This window comes from Polyodon spathula, chromosome 32 (genome assembly GCF_017654505.1).
Source record: "Polyodon spathula isolate WHYD16114869_AA chromosome 32, ASM1765450v1, whole genome shotgun sequence".
Lineage (NCBI taxonomy): Eukaryota > Metazoa > Chordata > Actinopteri > Acipenseriformes > Polyodontidae > Polyodon > Polyodon spathula.
The window spans coordinates 7519202-7546224 of record NC_054565.1 but is presented as its reverse complement, the minus strand read 5'-3'; the positions used below and the strand labels follow the sequence as shown (position 1 = coordinate 7546224).

The 27023-nt window shown below is 53.2% G+C and overlaps 2 protein-coding genes across 2 annotated transcripts; both read right to left on the bottom strand.

Moving 5' to 3' along the window:
* Nucleotides 1-6: 6 nt before the first annotated feature.
* On the bottom strand, nucleotides 7-6818 carry LOC121303312 (protein argonaute-3-like; the record flags this gene model as incomplete). The annotated part of the gene is made up of 5 exons (XM_041233906.1): nucleotides 6229-6818; nucleotides 1653-1824; nucleotides 762-882; nucleotides 410-618; nucleotides 7-205 (listed from the first exon to the last, which is right to left on the bottom strand). Coding segments are annotated over exons 1-5 (720 nt in total), but the record flags the coding sequence as incomplete, so codon positions are not given.
* A 4597-nt stretch (nucleotides 6819-11415) lies between these two features.
* LOC121303413 (protein argonaute-1) lies at nucleotides 11416-26538 on the bottom strand. Its single transcript, XM_041234115.1, has 19 exons — nucleotides 26192-26538; nucleotides 24666-24855; nucleotides 24455-24575; nucleotides 24191-24372; nucleotides 23584-23720; nucleotides 19171-19305; nucleotides 18752-18839; nucleotides 18482-18629; nucleotides 18264-18383; nucleotides 17968-18090; nucleotides 17196-17329; nucleotides 16838-17022; nucleotides 16597-16756; nucleotides 16045-16135; nucleotides 14662-14856; nucleotides 14334-14468; nucleotides 14147-14248; nucleotides 13848-14047; nucleotides 11416-13589 (listed from the first exon to the last, which is right to left on the bottom strand). Exons 1-19 carry the CDS (start codon nucleotides 26214-26216, stop codon nucleotides 13481-13483), a joined length of 2580 nt encoding a protein of 859 aa, XP_041090049.1. The 5' UTR covers nucleotides 26217-26538; the 3' UTR covers nucleotides 11416-13480.
* Between the last annotated feature and the right edge of the window lie 485 nt (nucleotides 26539-27023).

The following is a 27023-nucleotide window of genomic DNA, read 5'->3' as shown; positions in this document are numbered from 1 at the left end:
GGTTAGATGTCCTGCTTTCCACAGGGCTGCCGTTCCCTCCACAGCGCACTGTGCTGCAGCCTGCTTACCGTCAATATTCAGCATCATCTTCCACATGGCGGGCCTGACGGACTGGTGGAACCCAAACCACACCTCCCTGCCCCCGCCCAGCGGGTGATCATAGCCCTCGGGGGCCGAGAAGAAGGAGCGCCCCACTGGAGTGTACCTGCGAGGGGGAGAGGGGGAGAGTGAGAGGGGGGCACACAGCACTAACACCAGGGGGAGAGAGGGGGGCACACAGCACTAACACCAGGGGGAGAGAGTGGGAGGGGGGAACACAGCACTAACACCAGGAGGAGAGAGGGAGAGGGGGACACACAGCACTAACATCAGGGGGACAGAGTGAGGGAGAGGAGGGAGGAACTCTTACTTCATGGAGGGCAGGTGTCTCAGTACCACGTCGACGGCGTGCACAGGATTGGTGCTGATGGGCTTGTCCAGCTCCAGTGGTTCTGCCACGCTGCGGCCCGTCAGGACTTCGTGCAGGAGGTGCCAGCTCACCCGCGACACGAACTTGATCGTCACTTTGAAGGGGCGGTCCTTCCCCCCCTCGCCCGGCAGAGTCACGTCCAGGTCCACCTGCAAGAGAGAGAGAGAGAGAGAGAGAGAGACTCAGCACAGCACAGCCCACACACACTGGAGCATAGAGACAAAACACCAAGAGCAGATACACAACCCCCCCTAAGAAACGGACAGCGAGCTTCAGGGAGAGCTCGCCTTACCCCTGCAGTGGCCACAGGCAGCGGGTTCGCGGTGTACAGACTCTTCTTCCCATCGTACACCGGCCTCCGGTCCCCGAATATCGTCACCTTGAAGTGCTGCACCATGGAGTCCACCACCTCCCTGAAACACAGACACACACACACTTCAGACACACACACAATTCACCCAACAGTAGTCAAGGATTTACACGGAAGCTCCTCTCATGAAATTCCTAGTGAAGAGATGAAGGCAGAGGAGGGAGGAGGCTCTGTCTCTTTAAGACTGAATAGAATCCCCTGGAATGTGGCGGAACGGCTGACTGTGTTCTGTTCCTATAATGGAGTGAGAAAGTGCACAGCTCAGGTGACTGTGGAAAGCACCTTGAAGCACACAGCCTTCTCATGTGCATCTGCACAGGGCAGCATCGGCACACTGTGTGTGAGCTTCATCCGACCCAGTGGGGCACGAGAAAACATCGTGCACTGCTTATACCAGCATTATTATTATGAGACCACGTGTAATTAGAAAACAGTAGCCCTGACAGTAATGAAACGGCCCGGCTGCACTGAGTCTCTCTGTGTCTCTCTGCATCTCTCTGCACCCCGATCACACTGTGTCTCTCTGCATCTCTCTGCACCCCAATCACACTGCGTCTCTCTGTGTCTCTCTGCACCCCGATCACACTGCGTCTCTCTGCACCCTGACCACACTGCGTCTCTCTGCACCCTGACCCCATTGCATCTCTCTAAGACCCAGACAACACTGCGTCTCTCTGCACCCAGACAACACTGCGTCTCTCTGCACCCCCATCACACTGCGTCTCTCTGCACCCCCATCACACTGCGTCTCTCTGCACCCCGGCCCTCCCTGGCTAGGAGACAGGCAGCAGGGCTCAGTGGAGCAGTTCGTACCTGTTGACGCGCCGGGGACACTTCTCTGGCTTGATGTCCACCTCATAGAGGTACACGTCCATCTTGGGGATCTCCACCTGGAAGCAGTTGGCCAGCAGCTTGATGGGCTTCCCCATGGTCCCATAGCCCGGGCGCCTCGGCACCGAGAACAGGGGCTGGGCCCCAACGGCTCCTGGGGAGGAGACAGAGAGTCAGAGCAGCAGTGACTGTTAAGAGAACAGTAGAACAAACACGAGAGGATTCCGAGCAGCTGACTGATCTCATGTCGGGTCTTAAAGGATCCCAGCAATTCAGCATCAACAACATGGCTAGGTAACCCACTCTGAACTGTGATCGCTCCAGGGATGAAACAGGACTCCTATTGCACAGCAGTTTCACCCATTGTAGGGTTAAATCTGAGCTTGATTAGCCACAGTGTGTACAGGTAACGAGCTCACAATGCACCCTGGAGGGGATCAAAGCACTGTGCAGTGGCAGCCCTGTGCTCTGCGTATTGCAGTGTCCCTGAGCCTCTTGTAAGTCAACAGGCTCTCATGTCCAGGACTGCAGGAAACAGGGGGGTTCAGCTGGTCAGAGTGAACAGCCAGAGTACTGCTCACTAAATAAAGCCTGTTATGAGTAAAGATCCTACAGCAGTCTGGGCAGCCCCACACTGCCTCTCCACTCTCCCCGCCCACATACAAAATGTCAAGTGTTGTGAGGGAGTCCGTCTGCGTCAGCTATGCAAGCGACAGTCGCCCCCTTTCACACACCCTTCCCTGACTGCCACTGAGCTGCTGATGTACAGATAGAGTCAGGTCTCTCAGCTGCTGATGTACAGATACAGTCACGTCTCTGAGCTACTGATGTACAGATACAGTCAGGTCTCTGAGCTGCTGATGTACAGATACAGTCACGTCACTGAGCTGCTGATGTACAGATACAATCAGGTCTCTGAGCTGCTGATGTACAGATACAGTCAGGTCTCTGAGCTGCTGATGTACAGATACAGTCACGTCACTGAGCTGAGCTGCTGATGTACAGATACAGTCACGTCTCTGAGCTGCTGATGTACAGAGTCACTGAGCTGCTGATGTACAGATACAGTCAGGTCTCTGAGCTGCTGATGTACAGATACAGTCACGTCTCTGAGCTGAGCTGCTGATGTACAGATACAGTCACGTCACTGAGCTGAGCTGCTGATGTACAGATACAGTCACGTCTCTGAGCTGAGCTGCTGATGTACAGATAGTCAGTCACTGATGTACAGATCTGTCTGAGCTACTACAGATACAGTCAGGTCTCTGAGCTGCTGATGTACAGATACAGTCTGAGCTGCTGATGTACAGATACTCAGTGTCTGAGCTGCTGATGTACAGATACAGTCACGTCTCTGAGCTGAGCTGCTGATGTACAGATACAGTCACGTGTCTGAGCTGCTGATGTACAGATACAGTCACGTCTCTGAGCTGCTGATGTACAGATACAGTCACGTCTCTGAGCTGAGCTGCTGATGTACAGATACAGTCACGTCTCTGAGCTGAGCTGCTGATGTACAGATACAGTCACGTCTCTGATCTGAGCTGCTGATGTACAGATGTCAGCTGAGCTGCTGATGTACAGATACAGTCACGTCTGAGCTGAGCTGCTGATGTACAGATACAGTCACGTCTCTGAGCTGCTGATGTACAGATACAGTCACGTCTCTGAGCTGCTGATGTACAGATACAGTCAGGTCACTCTGAGCTGCTGATGTACAGATACTGAGCTGAGCTGCTGATGTACAGATACAGTCAGGTCTCTGAGCTGAGCTGCTGATGTACAGATACAGTCACGTCTCTGAGCTGAGCTGCTGATGTACAGATACAGTCAGGTCTCTGAGCTGCTGATGTACAGATACAGTCAGGTCTCTGAGCTGCTGATGTACAGATACAGTCAGGTGTCTGAGCTACTGATGTACAGATACAGTCACGTCACTGAGCTGAGCTGCTGATGTACAGATACAGTCAGGTCTCTGAGCTGCTGATGTACAGATACAGTCAGGTCTCTGAGCTGAGCTGCTGATGTACAGATACAGTCAGGTCTCTGAGCTGCTGATGTACAGATACAGTCACGTCACTGAGCTGAGCTGCTGATGTACAGATACAGTCAGGTCTCTGAGCTGAGCTGCTGATGTACAGATACAGTCAGGTCTCTGAGCTGCTGATGTACAGATACAGTCACGTCACTGAGCTGAGCTGCTGATGTACAGATACAGTCAGGTCTCTGAGCTGCTGATGTACAGATACAGTCACGTCTCTGAGCTGAGCTGCTGATGTACAGATACAGTCAGGTCTCTGAGCTACTGATGTACAGATACAGTCACGTCTCTGAGCTGAGCTGCTGATGCAATGCAGCCTCAATAAGAACAAGCTGCTGAAAGGCCTCCTCCACTCAGCAGCTCCCAGCACAGCACACAGGTAGCAGCGACTGTCTTTCACACAGGCAGAGAGCAGAGAGGCAGAGGAGGAGAATCAGCCTTGTTCCTGCACAGTGTAAGCACACTGCACTCTCCAGAGCAGCTTGAGCAGACAGGAGGGGCGTCACTGCAGTGACAATGGCATCTGTTAGAGTCTAGTGACTGTCAATGAAGAGGCAGCCTGGGAGATTACTGTTAGAGACAGGCTGAACAGCAACGGCAGTTTCTCTCTCAGCATCAGCACTCAGCGGCCACCGAGTAGCCATGGCAACTTGAACCCTGCTCAGCACTGCAGCTCAGGGTCCTTGAGCAGAGCATGCTGCTCACAGCGCTGTGTCTGCTACTGATTACATCTAGGACACAGGACAGACACCACTAGCTTGCTAAGCAGCCGCTAGGACACTGCATTGTTCAGCACCTCCAATCACATGAAAGCATGTCTTTGGCGCCTCTGGAAGAGTGTCTGACCTCTTCATGCTTCTACCGCCCACATCTCTCACAACACAAACATCACAGCTCGCTCTCTCTCCCTGTCATCCAGTTCAAATCAGCCACTGAAACCAGCCTCATTCCCTCTCTTTCACCCCCCCTACCCCCTTCAATTACCCCTCCCAGATCCCTAGCACCCCTCGCAGGACCCCCCTGCTCTCAGAACAAACACCAGGGCTGCTCCCCTCGCCTCCACAGCAAAAACCTTTCACTGTGCCCTAGAGCAAACCCCAGCCCTTCACACAGCAGAGTGTCTTTCACAGACACACACTCCTGAATGATAGTTCTAGACTACTCTCCTCACACCTGTCTCTCTCTCTCTCTCTCATGAATTAGCATCAGCACAACAAGAGGGATGTGTGAGCAGCCCCTGACCCCGGAGAGCAGCATGTTGCACTCTCCATGGAAACCAGCCGCACTCTCTTTATTTGAGTAAAGCAAATTGAACTGCAGACATGCTACCTTGAAATACAGCAGAGAGGAACGCAGGCTTCCACAAAGCACTGCCAAGAGGAGCACACACAGCAGCAGCACAGCGCACACCCAGGTCAGCAAACTCCTCACAAGAAGGCAAAGCATTCCCACCATGGGCAGCACTGTGACACCAGCTCTGCAGGCTGCTTTCCACTGAACACTGCTTCATCAGTGAAACTCTCAGGTGAATGCAGGGAGGGAGGCAGGCTCAGCAGATCTACAAGCTGCTTTCCACTGAACACTGCTTCATCAGTGAAACTCTCAGGTGAATGCAGGGAGGGAGGCAGGCTCAGCAGATCTACAAGCTGCTTTCCACTGAACACTGCTTCATCAGTGAAACTCTCAGGTGAATGCAGGGAGGGAGGCAGGCTCAGCAGATCTACAAGCTGCTTTCCACTGAACACTGCTTCATCAGTGAAACTCTCAGGTGAATGCAGGGAGGGAGGCAGGCTCAGCAGATCTACAAGCTGCTTTCCACTGAACACTGCTTCATCAGTGAAACTCTCAGGTGAATGCAGGGAGGGAGGCAGGCTCAGCAGATCTACAAGCAATCCTGCCACTCATAAGAGTCTCTGAAGCAGCCTACCCAGGACAGCTCCTGCTCTGCAACAGAAAGCAGATGGGCAGTCACTATCAAAGACATCTCACCTGCAGCAGTTACACAGGGGCTGCACTCAGCCCTGCTGCTTCTCTAACCAAGGCTGTGCAGAAAACACAGTGAAACTATTATTTACAGAGATCCAGCCATTTACCAGCTAGCTGGGGCCCCTGGCACACGACACCCAGTTCAGCTTAGTGGCAGGGATGACTAACCCAGAGGCAGAGGCGCTCGACGCGCAGACACAGATGTCGATTTGATGACTGGTTCATTCCGTAGTTTCTACAATGATAAGTTTACAGAGGCGGCAACACGCACTGAAACCGGCACAGTTAGCATGTTTAGAAGGGAGAGCGCCGAGGGGGTAGGTTAAGCGGTCCAGGACGCAAAACAGCCCCCTGTCACAGAGCGATGCACTGGGAAAGCGAAACTAACTAAAGCGCCGTACAAGCTGGTCATTATTATTATTATTATTATTATTATTATTATTATTATTATTATTATTATTAATTTATTTATTTATTTTTGGGATTGTAATGATGATGACGATTAGTTAATAAGAAATGTCTCTGCGTTACCTGTAGTTCCGATTTCCATTCATGAGGTCTCGATCCGGCTCTTTCCCGGCTCCTAAATGTCAAAAACCGGGTCAGTCCCGGGTGTCTGGTCTCGCTGCCCTAATCCGGCCGGGTCTGGCCCAGTCTCGCCCAGCTGGCGCTGTTTATATCAGACAGATAACTCCAGACTGTCTCCGCTCCCCCTCCCCGGCCCTCTCGCTGGCTGTCAGGTCCCCTTCCCGGGCACTCGGGCTGTGTCTGCCCGCGATGGCACCCCGCTGGACCCCTCACCTCCCGGGGGTCCGAAGGGATCTCTCCGGCTCTGAGCTCCGTGCCGGGACCTCCCTGGGATCTGGCTCTGTCTTCTCCCCGGGTTTCGTTCAGAGTTTCCCGCAGATTGCAGTTTCTTTGCTCGGTGTATGGAGGTTCTCTGCCCAGTATTACATCCCGAATCTCAGACCGGTGTAATCCCAGCTCGATTTCTAACTAATCGCGCTTCTCCGCCCGGCAAACCGCAGCCTCTCTCCCGGGGCAATCCCGACTCTCTGCCCGGTGAGTTACTCTCTTCTCGGGGAAACCCTGACAGGAAATACTGTCTCTGTAACGGACTGCAGGAAACACCGTCACTTCCGTATATTATTATTCATGAGCTCGTTAATGATGTAAGAGCCCCTGATGTATAATTCATGAGGCGCTACGATTATTCATACAGCTTCCCTCTGGCGTGCAACAAGCCGCGAGATCTTGAATTCACCGAATTATAAACACTACCTTTAAGAAATATTAGTGTGGAAACGTTGTGTAAATTGATAGCAAGTTTCTTTTTAGCTGTAGTTTTTATTGCAGTGTGGCTCCAGTCAGAGTAGCTCTCATTGGAGTGCTGGAGTGCGCCTCCATTCACAGTGGTCAGATTCAGCACTGCTTTCCAGGCTAAATTATTATTATTAGCAATTATTTTTCAAGAAATATCTCCTTTATTCAGTTTGCTCTTTATTTTTTACTGTCAAAACACATAAATACAAGTGTAGCACACTCTTGTAAACCTGTGGCTTTAGCAGCCCTGCTCCTGCAAGCTGGGTACAGTCCTCACTTCATTCAGAGCAGCCCTGCTCCTGCACGCTGGGTGCAGCCCTCACTTCATTCAGAGCAGCCCTGCTCCTGCACGCTGGGTACAGCCCTCACTTCATTCAGTGCAGCCCTCACTTCATTCAGAGCAGCCCTGCTCCTGCACGCTGGGTGCAGCCCTCACTTCATTCAGAGCAGCCCTGCTCCTGCACGCTGGGTACAGCCCTCACTTCATTCAATGCAGCCCTCACTTCATTCAGAGCAGCCCTGCTCCTGCACGCTGGGTGCAGCCCTCACTTCATTCAGAGCAGCCCTGCTCCTCCTGCACGCTGGGTGCAGCCCTCACTTCATTCAGAGCAGCCCTGCTCCTGCACGCTGGGTGCAGCCCTCACTTCATTCAGAGCAGCCCTGCTCCTGCACGCTGGGTACAGCCCTCACTTCATTCAGAGCAGCCCTGCTCCTGCACGCTGGGTACAGCCCTCACTTCATTCAGAGCAGCCCTGCTCCTGCACGCTGGGTACAGCCCTCACTTCATTCAGAGCAGCCCTGCTCCTGCACGCTGGGTGCAGCCCTCACTTCATTCAGAGCAGCCCTGCTCCTGCACGCTGGGTGCAGCCCTCACTTCATTCAGAGCAGCCCTGCTCCTGCACGCTGGGTACAGCCCTCACTTCATTCAGAGCAGCCCTGCTCCTGCACGCTGGGTACAGCCCTCACTTCATTCAGTGCAGCCCTCACTTCATTCAGAGCAGCCCTGCTCCTGCACGCTGGGTGCAGCCCTCACTTCATTCAGAGCAGCCCTGCTCCTGCACGCTGGGTCATTCAGCCCTCACTTCATTCAGAGCAGCCCTGCTCCTGCACGCTGGGTGCAGCCCTCACTTCATTCAGAGCAGCCCTGCTCCTGCACGCTGGGTACAGCCCTCACTTCATTCAGAGCAGCCCTGCTCCTGCACGCTGGGTACAGCCCTCACTTCATTCAGAGCAGCCCTGCTCCTGCACGCTGGGTACAGCCCTCACTTCATTCAATGCAGCCCTCACTTCATTCAGAGCAGCCCTGCTCCTGCACGCTGGGTGCAGCCCTCACTTCATTCAGAGCAGCCCTGCTCCTGCTGGGTACAGCCCTCACTTCATTGGGTGCAGCCCTCACTTCATTCAGAGCAGCCCTGCTCCTGCACGCTGGGTGCAGCCCTCACTTCATTCAGAGCAGCCCTGCTCCTGCACGCTGGGTGCAGCCCTCACTTCATTCAGAGCAGCCCTGCTCCTGCACGCTGGGTGCAGCCCTCACTTCATTCAGAGCAGCCCTCTCCTGCATTCAGAGCAGCCCTGCACTGCACATTCAGAGCAGCCCTCACTTCATTCAGAGCAGCCCTGCTCCTGCACGCTGGGTGCAGCCCTCACTTCATTCAGAGCAGCCCTGCTCCTGCACGCTGGGTGCAGCCCTCACTTCATTCAGAGCAGCCCTCACTTCATTCAGAGCAGCCCTGCTCCTGCACGCTGGGTGCAGCCCTCACTTCATTCAGAGCAGCCCTGCTCCTGCACGCTGGGTGCAGCCCTCACTTCATTCAGAGCAGCCCTGCTCCTGCACGCTGGGTGCAGCCCTCACTTCATTCAGAGCAGCCCTGCTCCTGCACGCTGGGTACAGCCCTCACTTCATTCAGAGCAGCCCCTCTCCTGCACGCTGGGTACAGCCCTCACTTCATTCAGAGCAGCCCTGCTCCTGCACGCTGGGTACAGCCCTCACTTCATTCAGAGCAGCCCTGCTCCTGCACGCTGAGTACAGCCCTCACTTCATTCAGAGCAGCCCCTCTCCTGCACGCTGAGTACAGCCCTCACTTCATTCAGAGCAGCCCTGCTCCTGCACGCTGGGTGCAGCCCTCACTTCATTCAGAGCAGCCCTGCTCCTGCACGCTGGGTGCAGCCCTCACTTCATTCAGAGCAGCCCTGCTCCTGCACGCTGGGTGCAGCCCTCACTTCATTCAGAGCAGCCCTGCTCCTGCACGCTGGGTGCAGCCCTCACTTCATTCAGAGCAGCCCTGCTCCTGCACGCTGGGTGCAGCCCTCACTTCATTCAGAGCAGCCCTGCTCCTGCACGCTGGGTGCAGCCCTCACTTCATTCAGAGCAGCCCTGCTCCTGCACGCTGGGTGCAGCCCTCACTTCATTCAGAGCAGCCCTGCTCCTGCACGCTGGGTGCAGCCCTCACTTCATTCAGAGCAGCCCTGCTCCTGCACGCTGGGTGCAGCCCTCACTTCATTCAGAGCAGCCCCTCTCCTGCACGCTGGGTGCAGCCCTCACTTCATTCAGAGCAGCCCTGCTCCTGCACGCTGAGTGCAGCCCTCACTTCATTCAGAGCAGCCCTCACTTCATTCAGAGCAGCCCTGCTCCTGCACGCTGGGTGCAGCCCTCACTTCATTCAGAGCAGCCCTGCCCCTGCACGCTGGGTGCAGCCCTCACTTCATTCAGAGCAGCCCTGCCCCTGCACGCTGGGTGCAGCCCTCACTTCATTCAGAGCAGCCCTGCTCCTGCACGCTGGGTGCAGCCCTCACTTCATTCAGAGCAGTCCTCACTTCTTTCAAACCAGCCCCTCTCCTGCACACTGGGTACAACCCTCACTTCATTCAGAGCAGCCCTGCTCCTGCACGCTGAGTACAACCCTCACTTCAATCAGAGCAGCCCTGCTCCTGCACGCTGGGTGCAGTCCTCACTTCATTCAGAGCAGCCCCTCTCCTGCACGCTGAGTACAACCCTCACTTCATTCAGAGCAGCCCTGCTCCTGCACGCCGAGTACAGCCCTCACTTCATTCAGAGCAGCCCTGCTCCTGCACGCTGGGTGCAGCCCTCACTTCATTCAGAGCAGCCCTGCTATGAGTTCAAGCCACACAAGAAGCTCCAATTCCTAAAGGGCCGTTCCTGTAACAGTAACCCAACAGAGCGCAGCACAGGCAGGACTACAAATAAACACAGCAAACACGCTTTAATAAAACAACATTTTAATTCAAAAATAACAATTTTTTTTTTAATACAGAAAAATTAGAACTAGCTTCCATATTCTTTCTATTTCTATTTCCAAGTGCTACTGATAAGTCCACAAGTGTGTCCTGTTAAAGTATTTCCATTTAGAGCTGCCAGGTTTAATGCAAGTGGAAGTGCATTCAGAGGAGACACACAGCAAAGGTGTGGATGAAATAACAGGGCAAAATAAATAGAGATCTGCAGACACTACACTCGTAACAACATGAGCTTGTGGAAGAGATTCAGCTCTGCATGTGCAAAGCTGCTGCTATTGAGCTGAGCAGCAAGTGTTGTAATGCTGTAGTCTCACACATTCAGGGCAGTGCAGTGTAATGCTGTGCTGTAATGATGCAGTCCCACACATTCAGGGCAGTGCAGTGTAATGCTGTGCTGTAATGATGCAGTCCCACACATTCAGGGCAGTGCAGTGTAATGCTGTGCTGTAATGATGGAGTCCCACACATTCAGGGCAGTGCAGTGTAATGCTGTGCTGTAATGATGCAGTCCCACACATTCAGGGCAGTGCAGTGTAATGCTGTGCTGTAATGATCAGGGCAGTGCAGTCCCACACATTCAGGGCAGTGCAGTGTAATGCTGTGCTGTAATGATGCAGTCCCACACATTCAGGGCACACATCCCACACATTCAGGGCAGTGCAGTGTAATGCTGTGCTGTAATGATGTCCCACACATTCAGGGCAGTGCAGTGTAATGCTGTAGTCTCACACATTCAGGGCAGTGCAGTGTAATGCTGTGCTGTAATGATGCAGTCCCACACATTCAGGGCAGTGCAGTGTAATGCTGTGCTGTAATGATGGAGTCCCACACATTCAGGGCAGTGCAGTGTAATGCTGTGCTGTAATGATGGAGTCCCACACATTCAGGGCAGTGCAGTGTAATGCTGTGCTGTAATGATGCAGTCCCACACATTCAGGGCAGTGCAGTGTAATGCTGTGCTGTAATGATGGAGTCCCACACATTCAGGGCAGTGCAGTGTAATGCTGTGCTGTAATGATGGAGTCCCACACATTCAGGGCAGTGCAGTGTAATGCTGTGCTGTAATGATGGAGTCCCACACATTCAGGGCAGTGCAGTGTAATGCTGTGCTGTAATGCTGTGCTGTAATGATGTAGTCCCACACATTCAGGGCAGTGCAGTGTAATGCTGTGCTGTAATGATGGAGTCCCACACATTCAGGGCAGTGCAGTGTAATGCTGTAGTCTCACACATTCAGGGCAGTGCAGTGTAATGCTGTGCTGTAATGATGGCAGTCCCACACATTCAGGGCAGTGCAGTGTAATGCTGTGCTGTAATGATGGAGTCCCACACATTCAGGGCAGTGCAGTGTAATGCTGTGCTGTAATGATGGAGTCCCACACATTCAGGGCAGTGCAGTGTAATGCTGTGCTGTAATGATGCAGTCCCACACATTCAGGGCAGTGCAGTGTAATGCTGTGTTGCCCTGCACAGCTCATCAGATACTGGGATTCTGGGGTGCAGTTTAATTTACTGCAGTGAGTCTGGAGAGAATCTCCTGGATCCTCTCCCTTCTCTGTGACTGCAGGCACACATTAACTGTGCCAGTGTGACTCCGAGGGTTGGTATGGTGTGTATTCTATGTGTGGAGGTGGGTGGATCTCTATGTGAAACCAGGTGTGTACCATGGCAGGAATGTGCCGAAGGTAGGAATGTGCCTTTCAGTCCTGCCTGTCGCTCTGAATCCACACAGGTATGTGGGTGTGTGTAGATCTGTTCCTGGAATGCCAGGTGTGTGCAGTGCTTGCCTTTGCACAGTGAGTGGAATGCAATGCTGGCCTGTGTGTGTGAGGCTGAGGGAAACTGTGCTGGGAGAAGACAGGCAGCCTGGGCGCTGGGTCCTCCACTCAGGACCAGGACACCAGGGGAGAGACACACTGTGTCTAGGAGAGCAGCCTGGGCACTGGGGGAGGGACACACTGTGTCTGGGAGAGCAGCCTGGGCGCTGGGGGAAGGACACACTGTGCCTGGGAGAGCAGCCTGGGCGCTGGGGGAAGGACACACTGTGTCTGAGAGAGCAGCCTCACAGAGGAAGTGTACTGGTCCAGTCGATCAGGAAGCATGTAGGAAGGGAATTCAAAATGCTTCATACACGAGGACACAGGAAGTACCTAACATAACAAAAAAAGTGATAAAAATGTGAACCCCATAGCCATGGCAACACCACGGCTGAAGGCAGCGTTGCAAAGGTTGTTTATTGTACAGACTCGTTTCAAAGTGTTCCTTCAAAACGTTTCTGCTTGAACGCTCAATTCTTCATCGGGGCTGACCTTTCAAACCCTTGCATCATTGTAAAATATTGGCTGTGTGGCACACGGCCAGTGAACTGCTCCCTGGAAGAGACTCCTGGTCCTCGCTACCCAGCAGGGGAGTGGACTGTGGCACTACAGTGAGGCACTCTGCAAACCTGCACTCGTCACGCCCTCCTCCCTCCTCACTCACTCCTCCCTCACTAGGCTACTTCTACCCTACATGCTCTTGGGCCTCACATCAGGGCTGCAATAAAATATAAACACAAACAATAATAATAATAAAATAATAACAACCACAGCAGCAACATCTAAAGGAAAGTGCTGCGTTAAAATGTTCCTGAACCACGACGTGTGCGAAGCTCGCAGGAGAAGAGAACACAATCCAGTGCGAGATCCAGTGTGTCAGTCAGTGTGTGTGTCAGTGCGTGTGTCAGCGTGTGTGTCAGCGTGTGTGTGTGTCAGTGCGTGCGTCAGTGTCTGTGCGTGCTTGTCTGTGCATTGGCAGTCAAGGACTCCTTTCTTCAATATTGCATACATACTTGTGTGGAAATATAAAACAATAAAAATAATAAAAAGGTTTTGCTTGTTTTCTTGGAAGACGACCCAGTTCCCTGGATCCTTAGTGTGTGTACAGAGGCAGCCCCCTGGCTGTGGAGGGACAGGGCTCTGTGTGAGGTAAGGGGCCAGTGCCAGGGCTCAGTACAGAGGCAGCCCCCTGGCTGTGGAGGGACAGGGCTCTGTGTGAGGTAAGGGGCCAGTGCCAGGGCTCAGTACAGAGGCAGCCCCCTGGCTGTGGAGGGACAGGGCTCTGTGTGAGGTAAGGGGCCAGTGTCAGGGCTCAGTACAGAGGCAACCCCCTGGCTGTGGAGGGACAGGGCTCTGTGTGAGGTAAGGGGCCAGTGTCAGGGCTCAGTTCAGGTGAAGTACATGGTCCGCAGCGTGTCCTGGTGCACCTGCACTGCTTTGGCTAGAGCCTGGGGGTCTCGCATGTTACTCTGCCCGGAGATGTGGCTGCCTTCCCCGCTGTGAGAGAAAACAAAGAGTCAGTCTGCTCGGAGCATTCCTCCAGTCACTACAGGGTAAACTGGGGTCCCTAATGTACCACCGAGTCACAGAACACAGACTCTCATCACAACCACGATTACATGTACAGGTAGAAGGTTTTAGTCCGGAATTAACAGCCCCCCCCCCCCCCCCCCACACACACACACTTTGTACAGAGCAGGAAGGAACGGCTCGTAGTCAGGTTCTGACTTCGGGTCAGACACGGCCGGCTCTCACCTGTCGTGATCCTTGTCCACCAGGTGGTATCGCGCTCGGAAAGCCACCAGCCGCGCGTAGTAAGCGGGCGCGGGGATGGAGACAGAGCGGGTGCAGCGCACATACGTGTGACACAGCTGGTAGGTGAGGAGCTGCAGCTCGTCCGCAGTGAAGCAGTTGTCATCCCACAACACGTGGTAGTGAGAGGGGCGGCTGGTGCCCTGAGAGGAGAAACGAAACTCAGAGGGTGGTCTAGCTAAACAGAGAGGCGGGGCGCTGCTCGCATGCATCCCTGCACAGGTTCAAGTCAAAGTGCTCACCTGTATCCCTGCATGGCTGCACAGGTAGAAGTCAAACTCAAACGGGTGTGTGATGCTGGTGTCCACTGTCGTTCCCGCTGGTATATTCCCACTCTTCCCGATCTGAAAAGAAGAGCAGAGCGTAGCTGAGCAGCTCTGTCCCGGGGCAGGCAGGAGCTCAATGAGAAGCGCGGTGGAGATGCTTTACCCTCTCAATCTTGTCAGCGCAGAAGAGCCGGGTGTGGTGGCGCTTCTGCACCACGATGTAGGTGATGCCAGGCTGGTACTCCTCCTCCAGCTTGATGCACGCGTCTCTGATAGCAAGCAGCTCATAGTGCAGGATCTGAGAGAGAGAGAGAGAGCGTGGTCACAGCAATTCAAACTGCTTCCCATATCCTCTTCCCATCCCATCCTACTCCCACAGGCCTTTCATCCATCTGTACTCTGAATTACTTCTTTGGACCAAACGAAGCTCCTGCATGTCTTAATCACGTCATTGTTTTCGGGGCCGTGGAGGACCAGGTCTGCTGCTGTACCTGTGGGAGCTGCCCCTCCGGCACCCCGTCTCTGTAGAAGATGATCCTGGTGGGCTTGTAGCGGGTCGACTTGTAGAACTGGATGAGCAGCTCCCGCACCATGGAGGCCAGGTCCTGGATGATCTCCTGCCGGGGGCGCTGCACTCTCACCGTGGCACAGTATCGACTGGGGTGAGCGTCCATGCTCCCCACCACCTGCAGAGACAAGACTCCTTCACTACCCCTTCAGCACCCATCCACCTGCAGAGACAAGACTCCTTCACTGCCCCTTCAGCACCCATCCCCCTGCAGAGACAAGACTCCTTCACTACCCCTTCAGCACCCATCCCCTTGCAGAGACAAGACTCCTTCACTACCCCTTCAGCACCCATCCACCTGCAGAGACAAGACTCCTTCACTACCCCTTCAGCACCCATCCCCCTGCAGAGACAAGACTCCTTCACTACCCCTTCAGCACCCATCCACCTGCAGAGACAAGACTCCTTCACTACCCCTTCAGCACCCATCCCCCTGCAGAGACAAGACTCCTTCACTACCCCTTCAGCACCCATCCACCTGCAGAGACAAGACTCCTTCACTACCCCTTCAGCACCCATCCCCCTGCAGAGACAAGACTCCTTCACTACCCCTTCAGCACCCATCCCCCTGCAGAGACAAGACTCCTTCACTACCCCTTCAGCACCCATCCCCCTGCAGAGACAAGACTCCTTCACTACCCCTTCAGCACCCATCCCCCTGCAGAGACAAGACTCCTTCAACACTCATCCATCCATCCATCCACACACACACACACACACACACACAGCCTCCATGCTCCCCCTCCCTCAATGTGCAGCTGCCCCCGGTATGGTCCCTCTGGAGCAATCGCAGCCTCTCCTCCAGGAAGCTGTCCTCACTGTGAGTCAGGCTGTAGTCACTGTTTGCTGGGCAGTGACTCAGCAAGTGCCTGGGGCAGCGTGAGACACTGGCAGTGCCACTGTATGGGGGGGGGGGGGGGGAGGGGGTGGGGGGGCACGGGAACGGGCTGGAGACTCAGTGGACCCCACCGGGGGGGGGGGGTCGGGGGGGGGGGGGGGGGGGGGGGGGGGGGGGGGGGGGGGGGGATAGGGGGGGAGTCAGCGGAGAGTGAGGGAGGCGTCCTGAAGCTGCTCCTGCACTCACACAGCACAGCTGGGCAGCCTTTCACACTGTACTGGACACAACACAGCACAAGCTGCTGTCAGCTTCATTAGCCCCAGTGTGCACAGATAACAAGCACAGGTGTGTCTTATTAAAGTGAAAGCATGAATGTATCACACTGCTGTGCACTGGCAGTCTTGTTTCCATCGCTGGTATAATGTGGGGGGAGTCCCATCCTGTCCAGTCAATGGTCAGTTCTCTCACCGCAGTAATCGAGGGCTTCTTGCCGTCGCCTGCAGGGGGGTGCGTGACATCAGCGCCCAGGAAGATCACAGGCTGTTGGAACACTGCAGAGCTGCAACGAGAGGGGAGAGGTCAGGCAGCAGGGGAAATCACCTGCTACCTCATAGAGAACAGCAGAGTCCACCCACCCAGCAAGAGAATTCATACACTCAATAAATCAGGGATGGAAAGAAGACTCCCGTTGCACAGCAGTCTGATTATTCCTGGTTTCACTATGAGTACAACCAGACAAGCCTGACCTTGTTACCAATACACACTGTGGCTAATCAAGCTTGTATTAAACCCTAGACTGTTACTATCAATAGGAGTCTTGTTGTCATCCCTGCAACACGCGACCACTGCAGACACACAGCAGCACAACTGAAATGCTACAAGCTGCACAACCCTTTCCCAGTGAGCGCTGGGAACAAAGATTAGCATTGCAGTGCAGTTATTACTGGACTACAAAGAGCCAGCGAAACACAGCTCCTCTGAACAATGGGAGTCCGGTCCAGCCCGCAATGTTGTGCTCACCGCTGGTGCGGGACCAGGATGTTGTTGATCCCCCCCAGCTTGGCATTGATTTTCAGGCAGAGGTTGGAGAGGGTCTGGGGGGAGGTCTTCACCACATTCTTCACCTGAACACACTGAGTGGCCATTCCCAGGAGAGTGTCTCCCACACGCTTCACCTCCGCTGAGGGGACAGAGAGAGAGCGAGAGTGAGAGGGAGTGTGAGAGTGGGAATGGGGGCAGCACCTCGGGGCCCCAGGCTTACCGTAGACAGGCGTTTTCCCGGGCAGGATGACTATGATGAGCTGCAGCCCTGAGTAGGTGTTTTTCAGGTGGCGGAACATGGGCTCCACGCTATCAGCGCCCTGCGCGTATTTACAGAAGCAGGGCTGGCCCTGGATAGGCATCCCCGCGTCCTTGGAGATCTTGCGCAGCTGGTCAGTGAAGCCCCTGGAGGGAGGAGAGGAACAGAAGGCTTGCTTGTCATGTGCAACACCCACTCAACCCATCAGAGATTCCAAAGCGATGCCGGTTGAACTCGACTGACTCAGTGATAACTGGAAGTTTGTCGTGTGCTCTGGCGCTATATAACTTGTGTGTCTGGAGCCCCAGCCCCCTCTTACTTGAGCACCTCCTCGCGACACTGTTTCTGCGGTGCGAAGCAGGCGATGGCCCACACCTTGATCTCGATGCCGTTGTAGAACTGCTTCCCCCGCATGTCCCACACGCCCTGGTTGGGGGTGGCGATGGCTCGGTTCTGAAGGCAGAGGGAACGGGTGCCGCTCGTTAGAAACCATTGCCAGTTTACAGCCTCTGTAGAAATGCCAGCGCCCCGGGTGAGAGGGAACTTCACTCCCAATCGGCTTTTAAAAGCCACTCGACACAGAAGTCAATTGCCATGGAGTGGCACTCGGGGTAAAAGTGAGGGAAGGACAGCGTTTGTTGTTTTGGATTTATTTAATACCTGCTGATAAATACTCCTCTTCTCTTACCCCCCCCTCTCCCTGTTACCCTCCCCCCCCCCCTCTGTTACCCCCCCCTCCCCCCCCCCCCATCCTCCTCTTCCTCCTCCTCCCCCTGAGGAGAGGGGAGGAGAAGAGAATGGGAAGGAGGGGAGGAGGAGGAGGAGGAGAAGAGAATGGGAGGGGGGGGGGGAGGGAGGAGGGGGGGGGAGGAGGATGGAGGAGGAGAGAATGGAAGTCTTCCCCCCCCTCCTCTTACCTCTTCTCCCCCTCCTCATAGGAGGAGGAGGAGGAGAAGAGAATGGGAGGGGGGGAGGGGAGGAGGATGGGGGGGGAGGAGGAGGAGGGGAGAGACCTTGAAGGGGGGGAGGAGAATACCCTCCCTCCCCTCCTCTCTTACCCTCCCCCCCCCTCTTACCTGCTCCTCTCTTACCCTGCCTCCGTACTGCAGGATGGGAGCTGGCAGCACTCTGCCCATCACCTCCACCATATCATCCTTCACCTTGATCCCGAACTCCTGGATGTACGGGTCCAAATTGTAACTGCCATTCTTCATCTAGAAGTAGAGGGGAGCAAAGCACCCAGATGACCTCCAGTACCAGCACCAGGGAGACACAGTCCACCCCCCCCCCCCACCCCCCATGACTCCCAGCCAGCTCTGCTCAAGAGGAACTGCACTGGCACTCTTGACAATTCCAGGATCTTGAAGACTGGAAGAAAAACACTCACCAGCCTGCTGATCTCCTCCTGCCTGTCGGGTGCTGAGCGCGCGGTCGCTTTGATCATGGTGGAAGTCTGATTATCCGTCAATTTCTTGATACAGCGCTGCCCCGCTACGATGTTACACACCTGCAGGATACAAGAGAATCAGTTCCCCTCCTCAGCCTGGGCTGCTTCCCTTCAGGGCTACGCAATGACCTGCCTGCCTGTCTGTCTGTCAGTCTTACCTCCAGGGGCAGGTAGGTGTGCTTCTGCTCCTGGCCCACCTGCAGGCAGGGCAGGTGCGGGTACTTGAGCTGCAGGCTGTACTTCTGTTTGAAGTACTGAGCCACAGTGCACTCCATTGCCTGGCCGTTCTCCAGCTGCAAAGGGAACCTGGGGGGAGAACAAGGATAATGGGAGAGTTGGAGGCACTGCAGCGTTTACACAAGCACACTCTTCCAGGCAGAGTCTTGCTGTTCAGGTGTGGATTTGCTGCAGGTACAGAGCGCACTCACGTCTGGTGGCTGGCGGGCCGGCGGGTCACGTTGCACACTCGGTATTTCCTCTTCATCTGCCCACAGTGAGTCACCTCCACCTTCAGACCTGGGGACAGAGAGGGGGGTCAGTGCTGGGGGGGGGGGGGGGCAGTAGTTTCAACACTGAGGTTTTATTGTTATGAGATAAAGTATCTCTACAGCCGTGGTGCAAATTCAAGAGAGACCAACTCCCTACAGCCCCCTAGTGTTGAACTTAGAAAAAACACATAGAAAAAAAATTCTCACTCTACAAGTAATACTTTATTATCTTGAAAATAAAAACATCAGTAAATAAATAAGAAAGCATGTGAATTGCAAAAAGAAATCAAATCAGATGTTTAGGTTGTGTCAAGCCCCAGACAAGATGAGCGCAGAAAGAGCACGGTGGCGTCTCAAACCTTTGATTTCCTTTGTGAATCGCACCCTCTGAGAATCGCTCAGGGATCTGGGCTGCTCGCCGACGCTCCGCATATCCAGCACCTCACACATGAACTCAATCACAGGCTGGGCTTTGTAAAACGCAGTGGCTGACACTGAAACAGAGAGTGATTCATGAGCTGAGAATCGAGTTAATCATCTCTGCACACACGCACACAGTTAATCATCTCTGCACACAGGCACACACACAGTTAATCATCTCTGCACACACGCACACACACACAGTTAATCATCTCTGCACACACGCACACACACACAGTTAATCATCTCTGCACACACGCACACACACACAGTTAATCATCTCTGCACACACGCACACACACACACAGTTAATCATCTCTGCACACACGCACACACACACAGTTAATCATCTCTGCACACACGCACACACACAGTTAATCATCTCTGCACACACGCACACACACACAGTTAATCATCTCTGCACACACACACAGTTAATCATCTCTGCACACACACACACACAGTTAATCATCTCTGCACACACGCACACACACAGTTAATCATCTCTGCACACACGCACACACACAGTTAATCATCTCTGCACACACGCACACACACACAGTTAATCATCTCTGCACACACGCACACACACAGTTAATCATCTCTGCACACACACACACACACACAGTTAATCATCTCTGCACACACGCACACACACACAGTTAATCATCTCTGCACACACACACACACACAGTTAATCATCTCTGCACACACGCACACACACAGTTAATCATCTCTGCACACACACACACACAGTTAATCATCTCTGCACACATCTCTGCACACACACAGTTAATCATCTCTGCACACACGCACACACACACAGTTAATCATCTCTGCACACACGCACACACACAGTTAATCATCTCTGCACACACGCACACACACACAGTTAATCATCTCTGCACACACGCACACACACACAGTTAATCATCTCTGCACACACGCACACACACACAGTTAATCATCTCTGCACACACGCACACACACAGTTAATCATCTCTGCACACACACACACACAGTTAATCATCTCTGCACACACGCACACACACAGTTAATCATCTCTGCACACACGCACACACACAGTTAATCATCTCTGCACACACGCACACACACACAGTTAATCATCTCTGCACACACGCACACACACAGTTAATCAGTTAATCATCACACAGTTAACGCACACGCACACAGTTAATCATCTCTGCACACACAGGCACACAGTTAATCATCTCTGCACACACACACACAGTTAATCATCTCTGCACACACGCACACACACAGTTAATCATCTCTGCACACACGCACACACACAGTTAATCATCTCTGCACACACACACACAGTTAATCATCTCTGCACACACGCACACACACAGTTAATCATCTCTGCACACACGCACACACACAGTTAATCATCTCTGCACACACGCACACACACACAGTTAATCATCTCTGCACACACGCACACACACACAGTTAATCATCTCTGCACACACACGCACACAGTTAATCATCTCTGCACACACACACACACACAGTTAATCATCTCTGCACACACGCACACACACACAGTTAATCATCTCTGCACACACGCACACATCTTGCACACACGCACGCACACACAGTTAATCATCTCTGCACACACACACAGTTAATCATCTCTGCACACACGCACACACACAGTTAATCATCTCTGCACACACACACACACACAGTTAATCATCTCTGCACACACGCACACACACAGTTAATCATCTCTGCACACACACACACACAGTTAATCATCTCTGCACACACGCACACACACACAGTTAATCATCTCTGCACACACGCACACACACACAGTTAATCATCTCTGCACACAGGCACACAGTTAATCATCTCTGCACACAGGCACACACACAGTTAATCATCTCTGCACACAGGCACACAGTTAATCATCTCTGCACACACGGCACACAGTTAATCATCTCTGCACACACGCACACACACAGTTAATCATCTCTGCACACACGCACACACACAGTTAATCATCTCTGCACACACGCACACACACACACACTGCACACACACACAGTTAATCATCTCTGCACACACACACACACAGTTAATCATCTCTGCACACACACACACACACACAGTTAATCATCTCTGCACACACGCACACACACACAGTTAATCATCTCTGCACACACGCACACACACACAGTTAATCATCTCTGCACACACGCACACACAGTTAATCACACAGGCACACAGTTAATCATCTCTGCACACACACACACACACAGTTAATCATCTCTGCACACACGCACACACACACAGTTAATCATCTCTGCACACACGCACACACACACAGTTAATCATCTCTGCACACACGCACACACACACAGTTAATCATCTCTGCACACACTGCACACACACAGTTAATCATCTCTGCACACACGCACACACACAGTTAATCATCTCTGCACACACAGTTAATCATCTCTGCACACAGGCACACAGTTAATCATCTCTGCACACACACACACACACACAGTTATCATCTCTGCACACACGCACACACACAGTTATCATCATCTCTGCACACACGCACACACACAGTTAATCATCTCTGCACACACACACAGTTAATCATCTCTGCACACACGCACACACACAGTTAATCATCTCTGCACACACGCACACACACAGTTAATCATCTCTGCACACACGCACACACACACAGTTAATCATCTCTGCACACACGCACACACACACAGTTAATCATCTCTGCACACACGCACACACACAGTTAATCATCTCTGCACACACGCACACACACAGTTAATCATCTCTGCACACACGCACACACACAGTTAATCATCTCTGCACACACACGCACACACACAGTTAATCATCTCTGCACACAGTTAATCATCTCTGCACACACACGCACACAGTTAATCATCTCTGCACACACGCACACACACACAGTTAATCATCTCTGCACACACGCACACACACACAGTTAATCATCTCTGCACACACGCACACACACAGTTAATCATCTCTGCACACACGCACACACACACAGTTAATCATCTCTGCACACACGCACACACACAGTTAATCATCTCTGCACACACACACACACACACACACACAGTTAATCATCTCTGCACACACACACACAGTTAATCATCTCTGCACACAGGCACACAGTTAATCATCTCTGCACACACACACACAGTTAATCATCTCTGCACACACACACACACAGTTAATCATCTCTGCACACACGCACACACACACAGTTAATCATCTCTGCACACACGCACACACACAGTTATCATCTCTGCACACTGCACACACACGCACACACACAGTTTAATCATCTCTGCACACACGCACACACACAGTTAATCATCTCTGCACACACACAGTTAATCATCTCTGCACACACACACAGTTAATCATCTCTGCACACACGCACACACACACAGTTAATCATCTCTGCACACACGCACACACACAGTTAATCATCTCTGCACACACACACACACACACAGTTAATCATCTCTGCACACACGCACACACACAGTTAATCATCTCTGCACACACGCACACACACAGTTAATCATCTCTGCACACACGCACACACACAGTTAATCATCTCTGCACACACGCACACACACAGTTAATCATCTCTGCACACGCGCACACACACAGTTAATCATCTCTGCACACACACACACACACACAGTTAATCATCTCTGCACACACGTTAATCACACACACACAGTTAATCATCTCTGTTAATCACACACACACAGTTAATCATCTCTGCACACACACACACACAGTTAATCATCTCTGCACACACGCACACACACACAGTTAATCATCTCTGCACACACGCACACACACACAGTTAATCATCTCTGCACACACGCACACACACACAGTTAATCATCTCTGCACACACGCACACACACAGTTAATCATCTCTGCACACACGCACACACACAGTTAATCATCTCTGCACACACGCACACACACAGTTAATCATCTCTGCACACACGCACACACACAGTTAATCATCTCTGCACACACGCACACAGTTAATCATCTCTGCACACACGCACTCGCATGGGGCAATGAAGATTCAAAATGAGAAGGCTTACTGGGCTTGAAACTCACACTAGCCCTTCTGCTGCTGCTGCTGCACCCAGTCCTGGGGTTCAGAGCTCCCCTCAGTGAAGTCTATTATTATTATTAATATTGAAATGATCAGGAGCCAGCACGTTCTAGCTGTGTGCAGGGCTAGTTTATTGTCAGGCTCTGTGTTTATATTAATTCTAGCTTACCGTCGATGTTCAGCATCATATTCCACATGGCGGGCCGCACGGACTGATGGAACCCAAACCACACCTCCCTGCCCCCGCCCAGCGGGTGATAGTACCCCTCGGGAGGGGAGAAGAAGGAGCGCCCCACTGGAGTGTACCTGCGAGGGGGAGAGAAACATTAAAACAATGCATTCAAGAACCATGGATCTCAGAACCTCCCCGGGATCACAGAGCCTCTCAGAGATCCAGTCAACTTCAACCTTTAAGAGTGTTATTTGTATATTTTATCAGAGATGTTTTATTTATAAGAGAAGTCTGCACTGTGTATATTTGTATTTGATCAGATCACACAGTCGGATCCTCTAGAGGTTTTAATCTGAGCTCAGTCATCCACTCCGAGCCTTCGCCCTGCTTGCCTCTGTTCCCCTGTGTTCCGTCCACCTGCACTCACAGCTCACTGTAAAACCTGGTCTCCTTATTCCAGGGATGGGAATGAGACCCCCGCTGCACAGCAGCCTGATCCAGTCCTGGTTTCACAATGAGCTTGTGGCTGATCAAGCTGGCAGTAAACCCCGGAGCGGATGAGGCTGTGTACAATGGGAGTCTGTGAGGCGAGACAGAGTCATACCTCATGGAGGAGAGGTGGCGCATGGCCACGTCCAGCGCCTGCACAGAGTCCAGTGGGACAGGGACCCGGCCGCTGACTAGCGCGTCGTGCAGCAGCCGCCAGCTCACCATCGCCACCCACTTGATCGACACCTTGAATATCCGGTCCTTCCCTTCGCCAGGGATCGTCACCTCGAAATCAACCTGCCAGAGAGCAGCGTGAGAGACACGCGCACACACCGAGACACGCGCGCATGATCACTCTCTCAGTCTTCAGTGCCTCTACCTGCTCTGTGCCAATGGGCAGTGCTCTCACTGTGTAGATGTTCCTCTTTCCATCGTAGACCGGCTTCCTCTCGCCAAAGATCTGAGGTTTGAAATGCTGCACCATGTACTCCACCACCTCCCTGCAGGGGGCGACAGAGAGACAGAGATAGAGAGACAGCGAGAGACAGAAAGAGAGAGAGAGAGAGAGCGCATCACACCGGTCCGGTTACCTGTTGACACGCCGGGGACATTTCTCTGGCTTGATGTCCACCTCGTAGTGGTGCACGTCCATCTTGGGGATGTCAACCTGGAAGTAGTTTGCCAGCAGCTTGATGGGCTTCCCGATGGAGCCGAGCCCCGGCCGGTGAGGAGCCGGAAACACCTGCTGCAGCTGCTGGGACAGGAAGGGACCCGCCAGCCCTGCGGAGAGAGATGGAGCACAGAGACACAGTGAGAGAGATGGAGCACAGACACACAGTGAGAGAGATGGAGCACAGAGACACAGTGAGAGAGAGGGAGCACAGAGACACACAGTGAGAGAGATGGAGCACAGAGACACACTGAGAGAGAGGGAGCACAGAGACACACTGAGAGAGATGGAGCACAGAGACACAGTGAGAGAGAGGGAGCACAGAGACACACAGTGAGAGAGATGGAGCACAGAGACACACTGAGAGAGAGGGAGCACAGAGACACACTGAGAGAGAGACGGAGCACAGAGGCACAGTGATGGGGGCTGGACACTGAGCTGCAGCGCACACACGCACACTACAGTGTAACACAATTCTGGTTTGTTTTATTACAAACTGACGTGTGGACATGGATATTCAACACCATTCTCCATGGACCGGACCGGACCTCCCATCCCCCATTATGAGACCCCCAGACATTCCCTGGCCCCCTTCCCCAGGCTGGGAGTCCCAATGCCTGGTAACCAGGGCCCATATGCCTCCCCTCTCCATGGAGAAGGCACATTACACCCCTTTGTCATGGAAATGGCGGGGGCCGGGAGAGGGGAGTAGGGAAGACAAAGCCTCACCAGAGCCATTGATTCAGCAGTGATTATCCATGCAGCTGAGTGGAAAGGTCTGTGACTTTCACAGAGCGAGAGAGTGTCAATACTGACACACAAACACCTCAAAGGCACCTTTCAGGCAACATGTTCACATTGTTTTGATTGACTTTGTTGTTTTAAGTTTTCCACATGGTAAATTTGCTTTGAAAACCATAACGCAGGCTGAACTGGTGCAGACAATATTCAGCAGCTCGTAACTGCTCCTGTAAACCCCCCACCCCAGACTCCAGCTCCCAGCTGATCCTACCGCTCTCAAACACACTTCCACACCCCCCAACAACGACTAGATCTCCAGAGACTCGGGACAGCCCGCCTGTGTCAGCCCTGTCCCGCTAACACTCGGGACAGCCTCTTCTCATGCCCTCTCTCCCGACTCCTTCACCCCGCTGGCCTGGGACTGTGATCCCGCGCTATCAGCATTTCTATTGAACAGCAAAGCGCAGCGCTATCAATTACACTACTGTGGGGCACCGTCTCTGCTCTGCAGTGGAGGGTCCGCTACACCCCGCTCCCCTTATAGCCTTCCTTCATACTCCTCTCGCCCCCCTATCGTCTTCCTTCTTACTGCTCTCGCCCCCAAATCCCTCTCCTTGAGACCACGTACACCCACTGTCTGCTCCCATTGCAAACTCTGCGTGTGTTTATCACACGATCACTGCTGGAAGGAAGCTAAATACTCACCGGCTCCAGGCGTTCCCGGGTCCATCCCGTACACTCTGCTGCCGAGCCGCTCCGGAGAATTTCTCAATTTTATAAAATAGTATTATCGCATCAACACTGCACCTCGCCTCCTGTCTGCGTCTTCAAGCGAGACCCCCTTTTCTGCCCCCCGTCCCCTCTCGAAGCCCCTAGACCCCGTGCCCGGTGAGCTTACAGCAACAAGCCAGGCAGCTCTCCCGGCGCTGTGAGATGCAGGAGCCGCTGCACGCCCCCCTTGTCTTGCTACGCTGGGCGATTTAGTTTCGTCTGCCCAGACTCGATGGCTTTGCTCCTCCAAGATCTGGGCTCCCAGCTCGTCTATATCCGCGCAAGAGCCTCCAAGCGGCTGAACAAAGAGGAGCGAAACAATCCTCCTTCTCGCCTGCGCTGCCTGGAAGCGGCACCGAATCCTCACAGCGCACCCTGCCTGCGCAGACGGAATAGCAGCCTCCTGCTGCCGCCCGGAGCCGAGCATCGCAAATCTGACGGTGGCTACAAATCTGGAAGCTCGTTTAATTTGACACTCTCACTGGGGGAAGCCCCAAGTGCCGGTGTACCTGCTTTGCTGTAAGAAATATAACCCGCATGTCATTAGCTTACATTGCATTAAAGTCATGCTGTACAACCAGCGCAAAGTGCAAGTGATCAGTCAGCACCAAGCGTTCATTACTGATGAAAGGAGAGAACAGCATGGAGCGTCATTTTAATACATCAGAAAAAAACTACCCACTGAAAACAGTGCACCCTATGCCTGTAGTTCATGTGCCCTGCTGCTCTGTCTTCTCATGAAATGCACGTTGCTGAGGAGCACAGC

Excerpts from the sequence above, each read along its gene's own strand:
- LOC121303413 (XM_041234115.1), bottom strand. The coding sequence starts at position 26,216 with ATGGACCCGGGAACGCCTGGAGCCG. Across the intron at positions 24,373-24,454 it reads TGCCCATTGGCACAGAGCAG|GTTGATTTCGAGGTGACGAT; the intron begins GTAGAGGCACTG and ends GCTCTCTGGCAG. Across the intron at positions 18,091-18,263 it reads AGGAGGAGATCAGCAGGCTG|ATGAAGAATGGCAGTTACAA; the intron begins GTGAGTGTTTTT and ends CTCTACTTCTAG.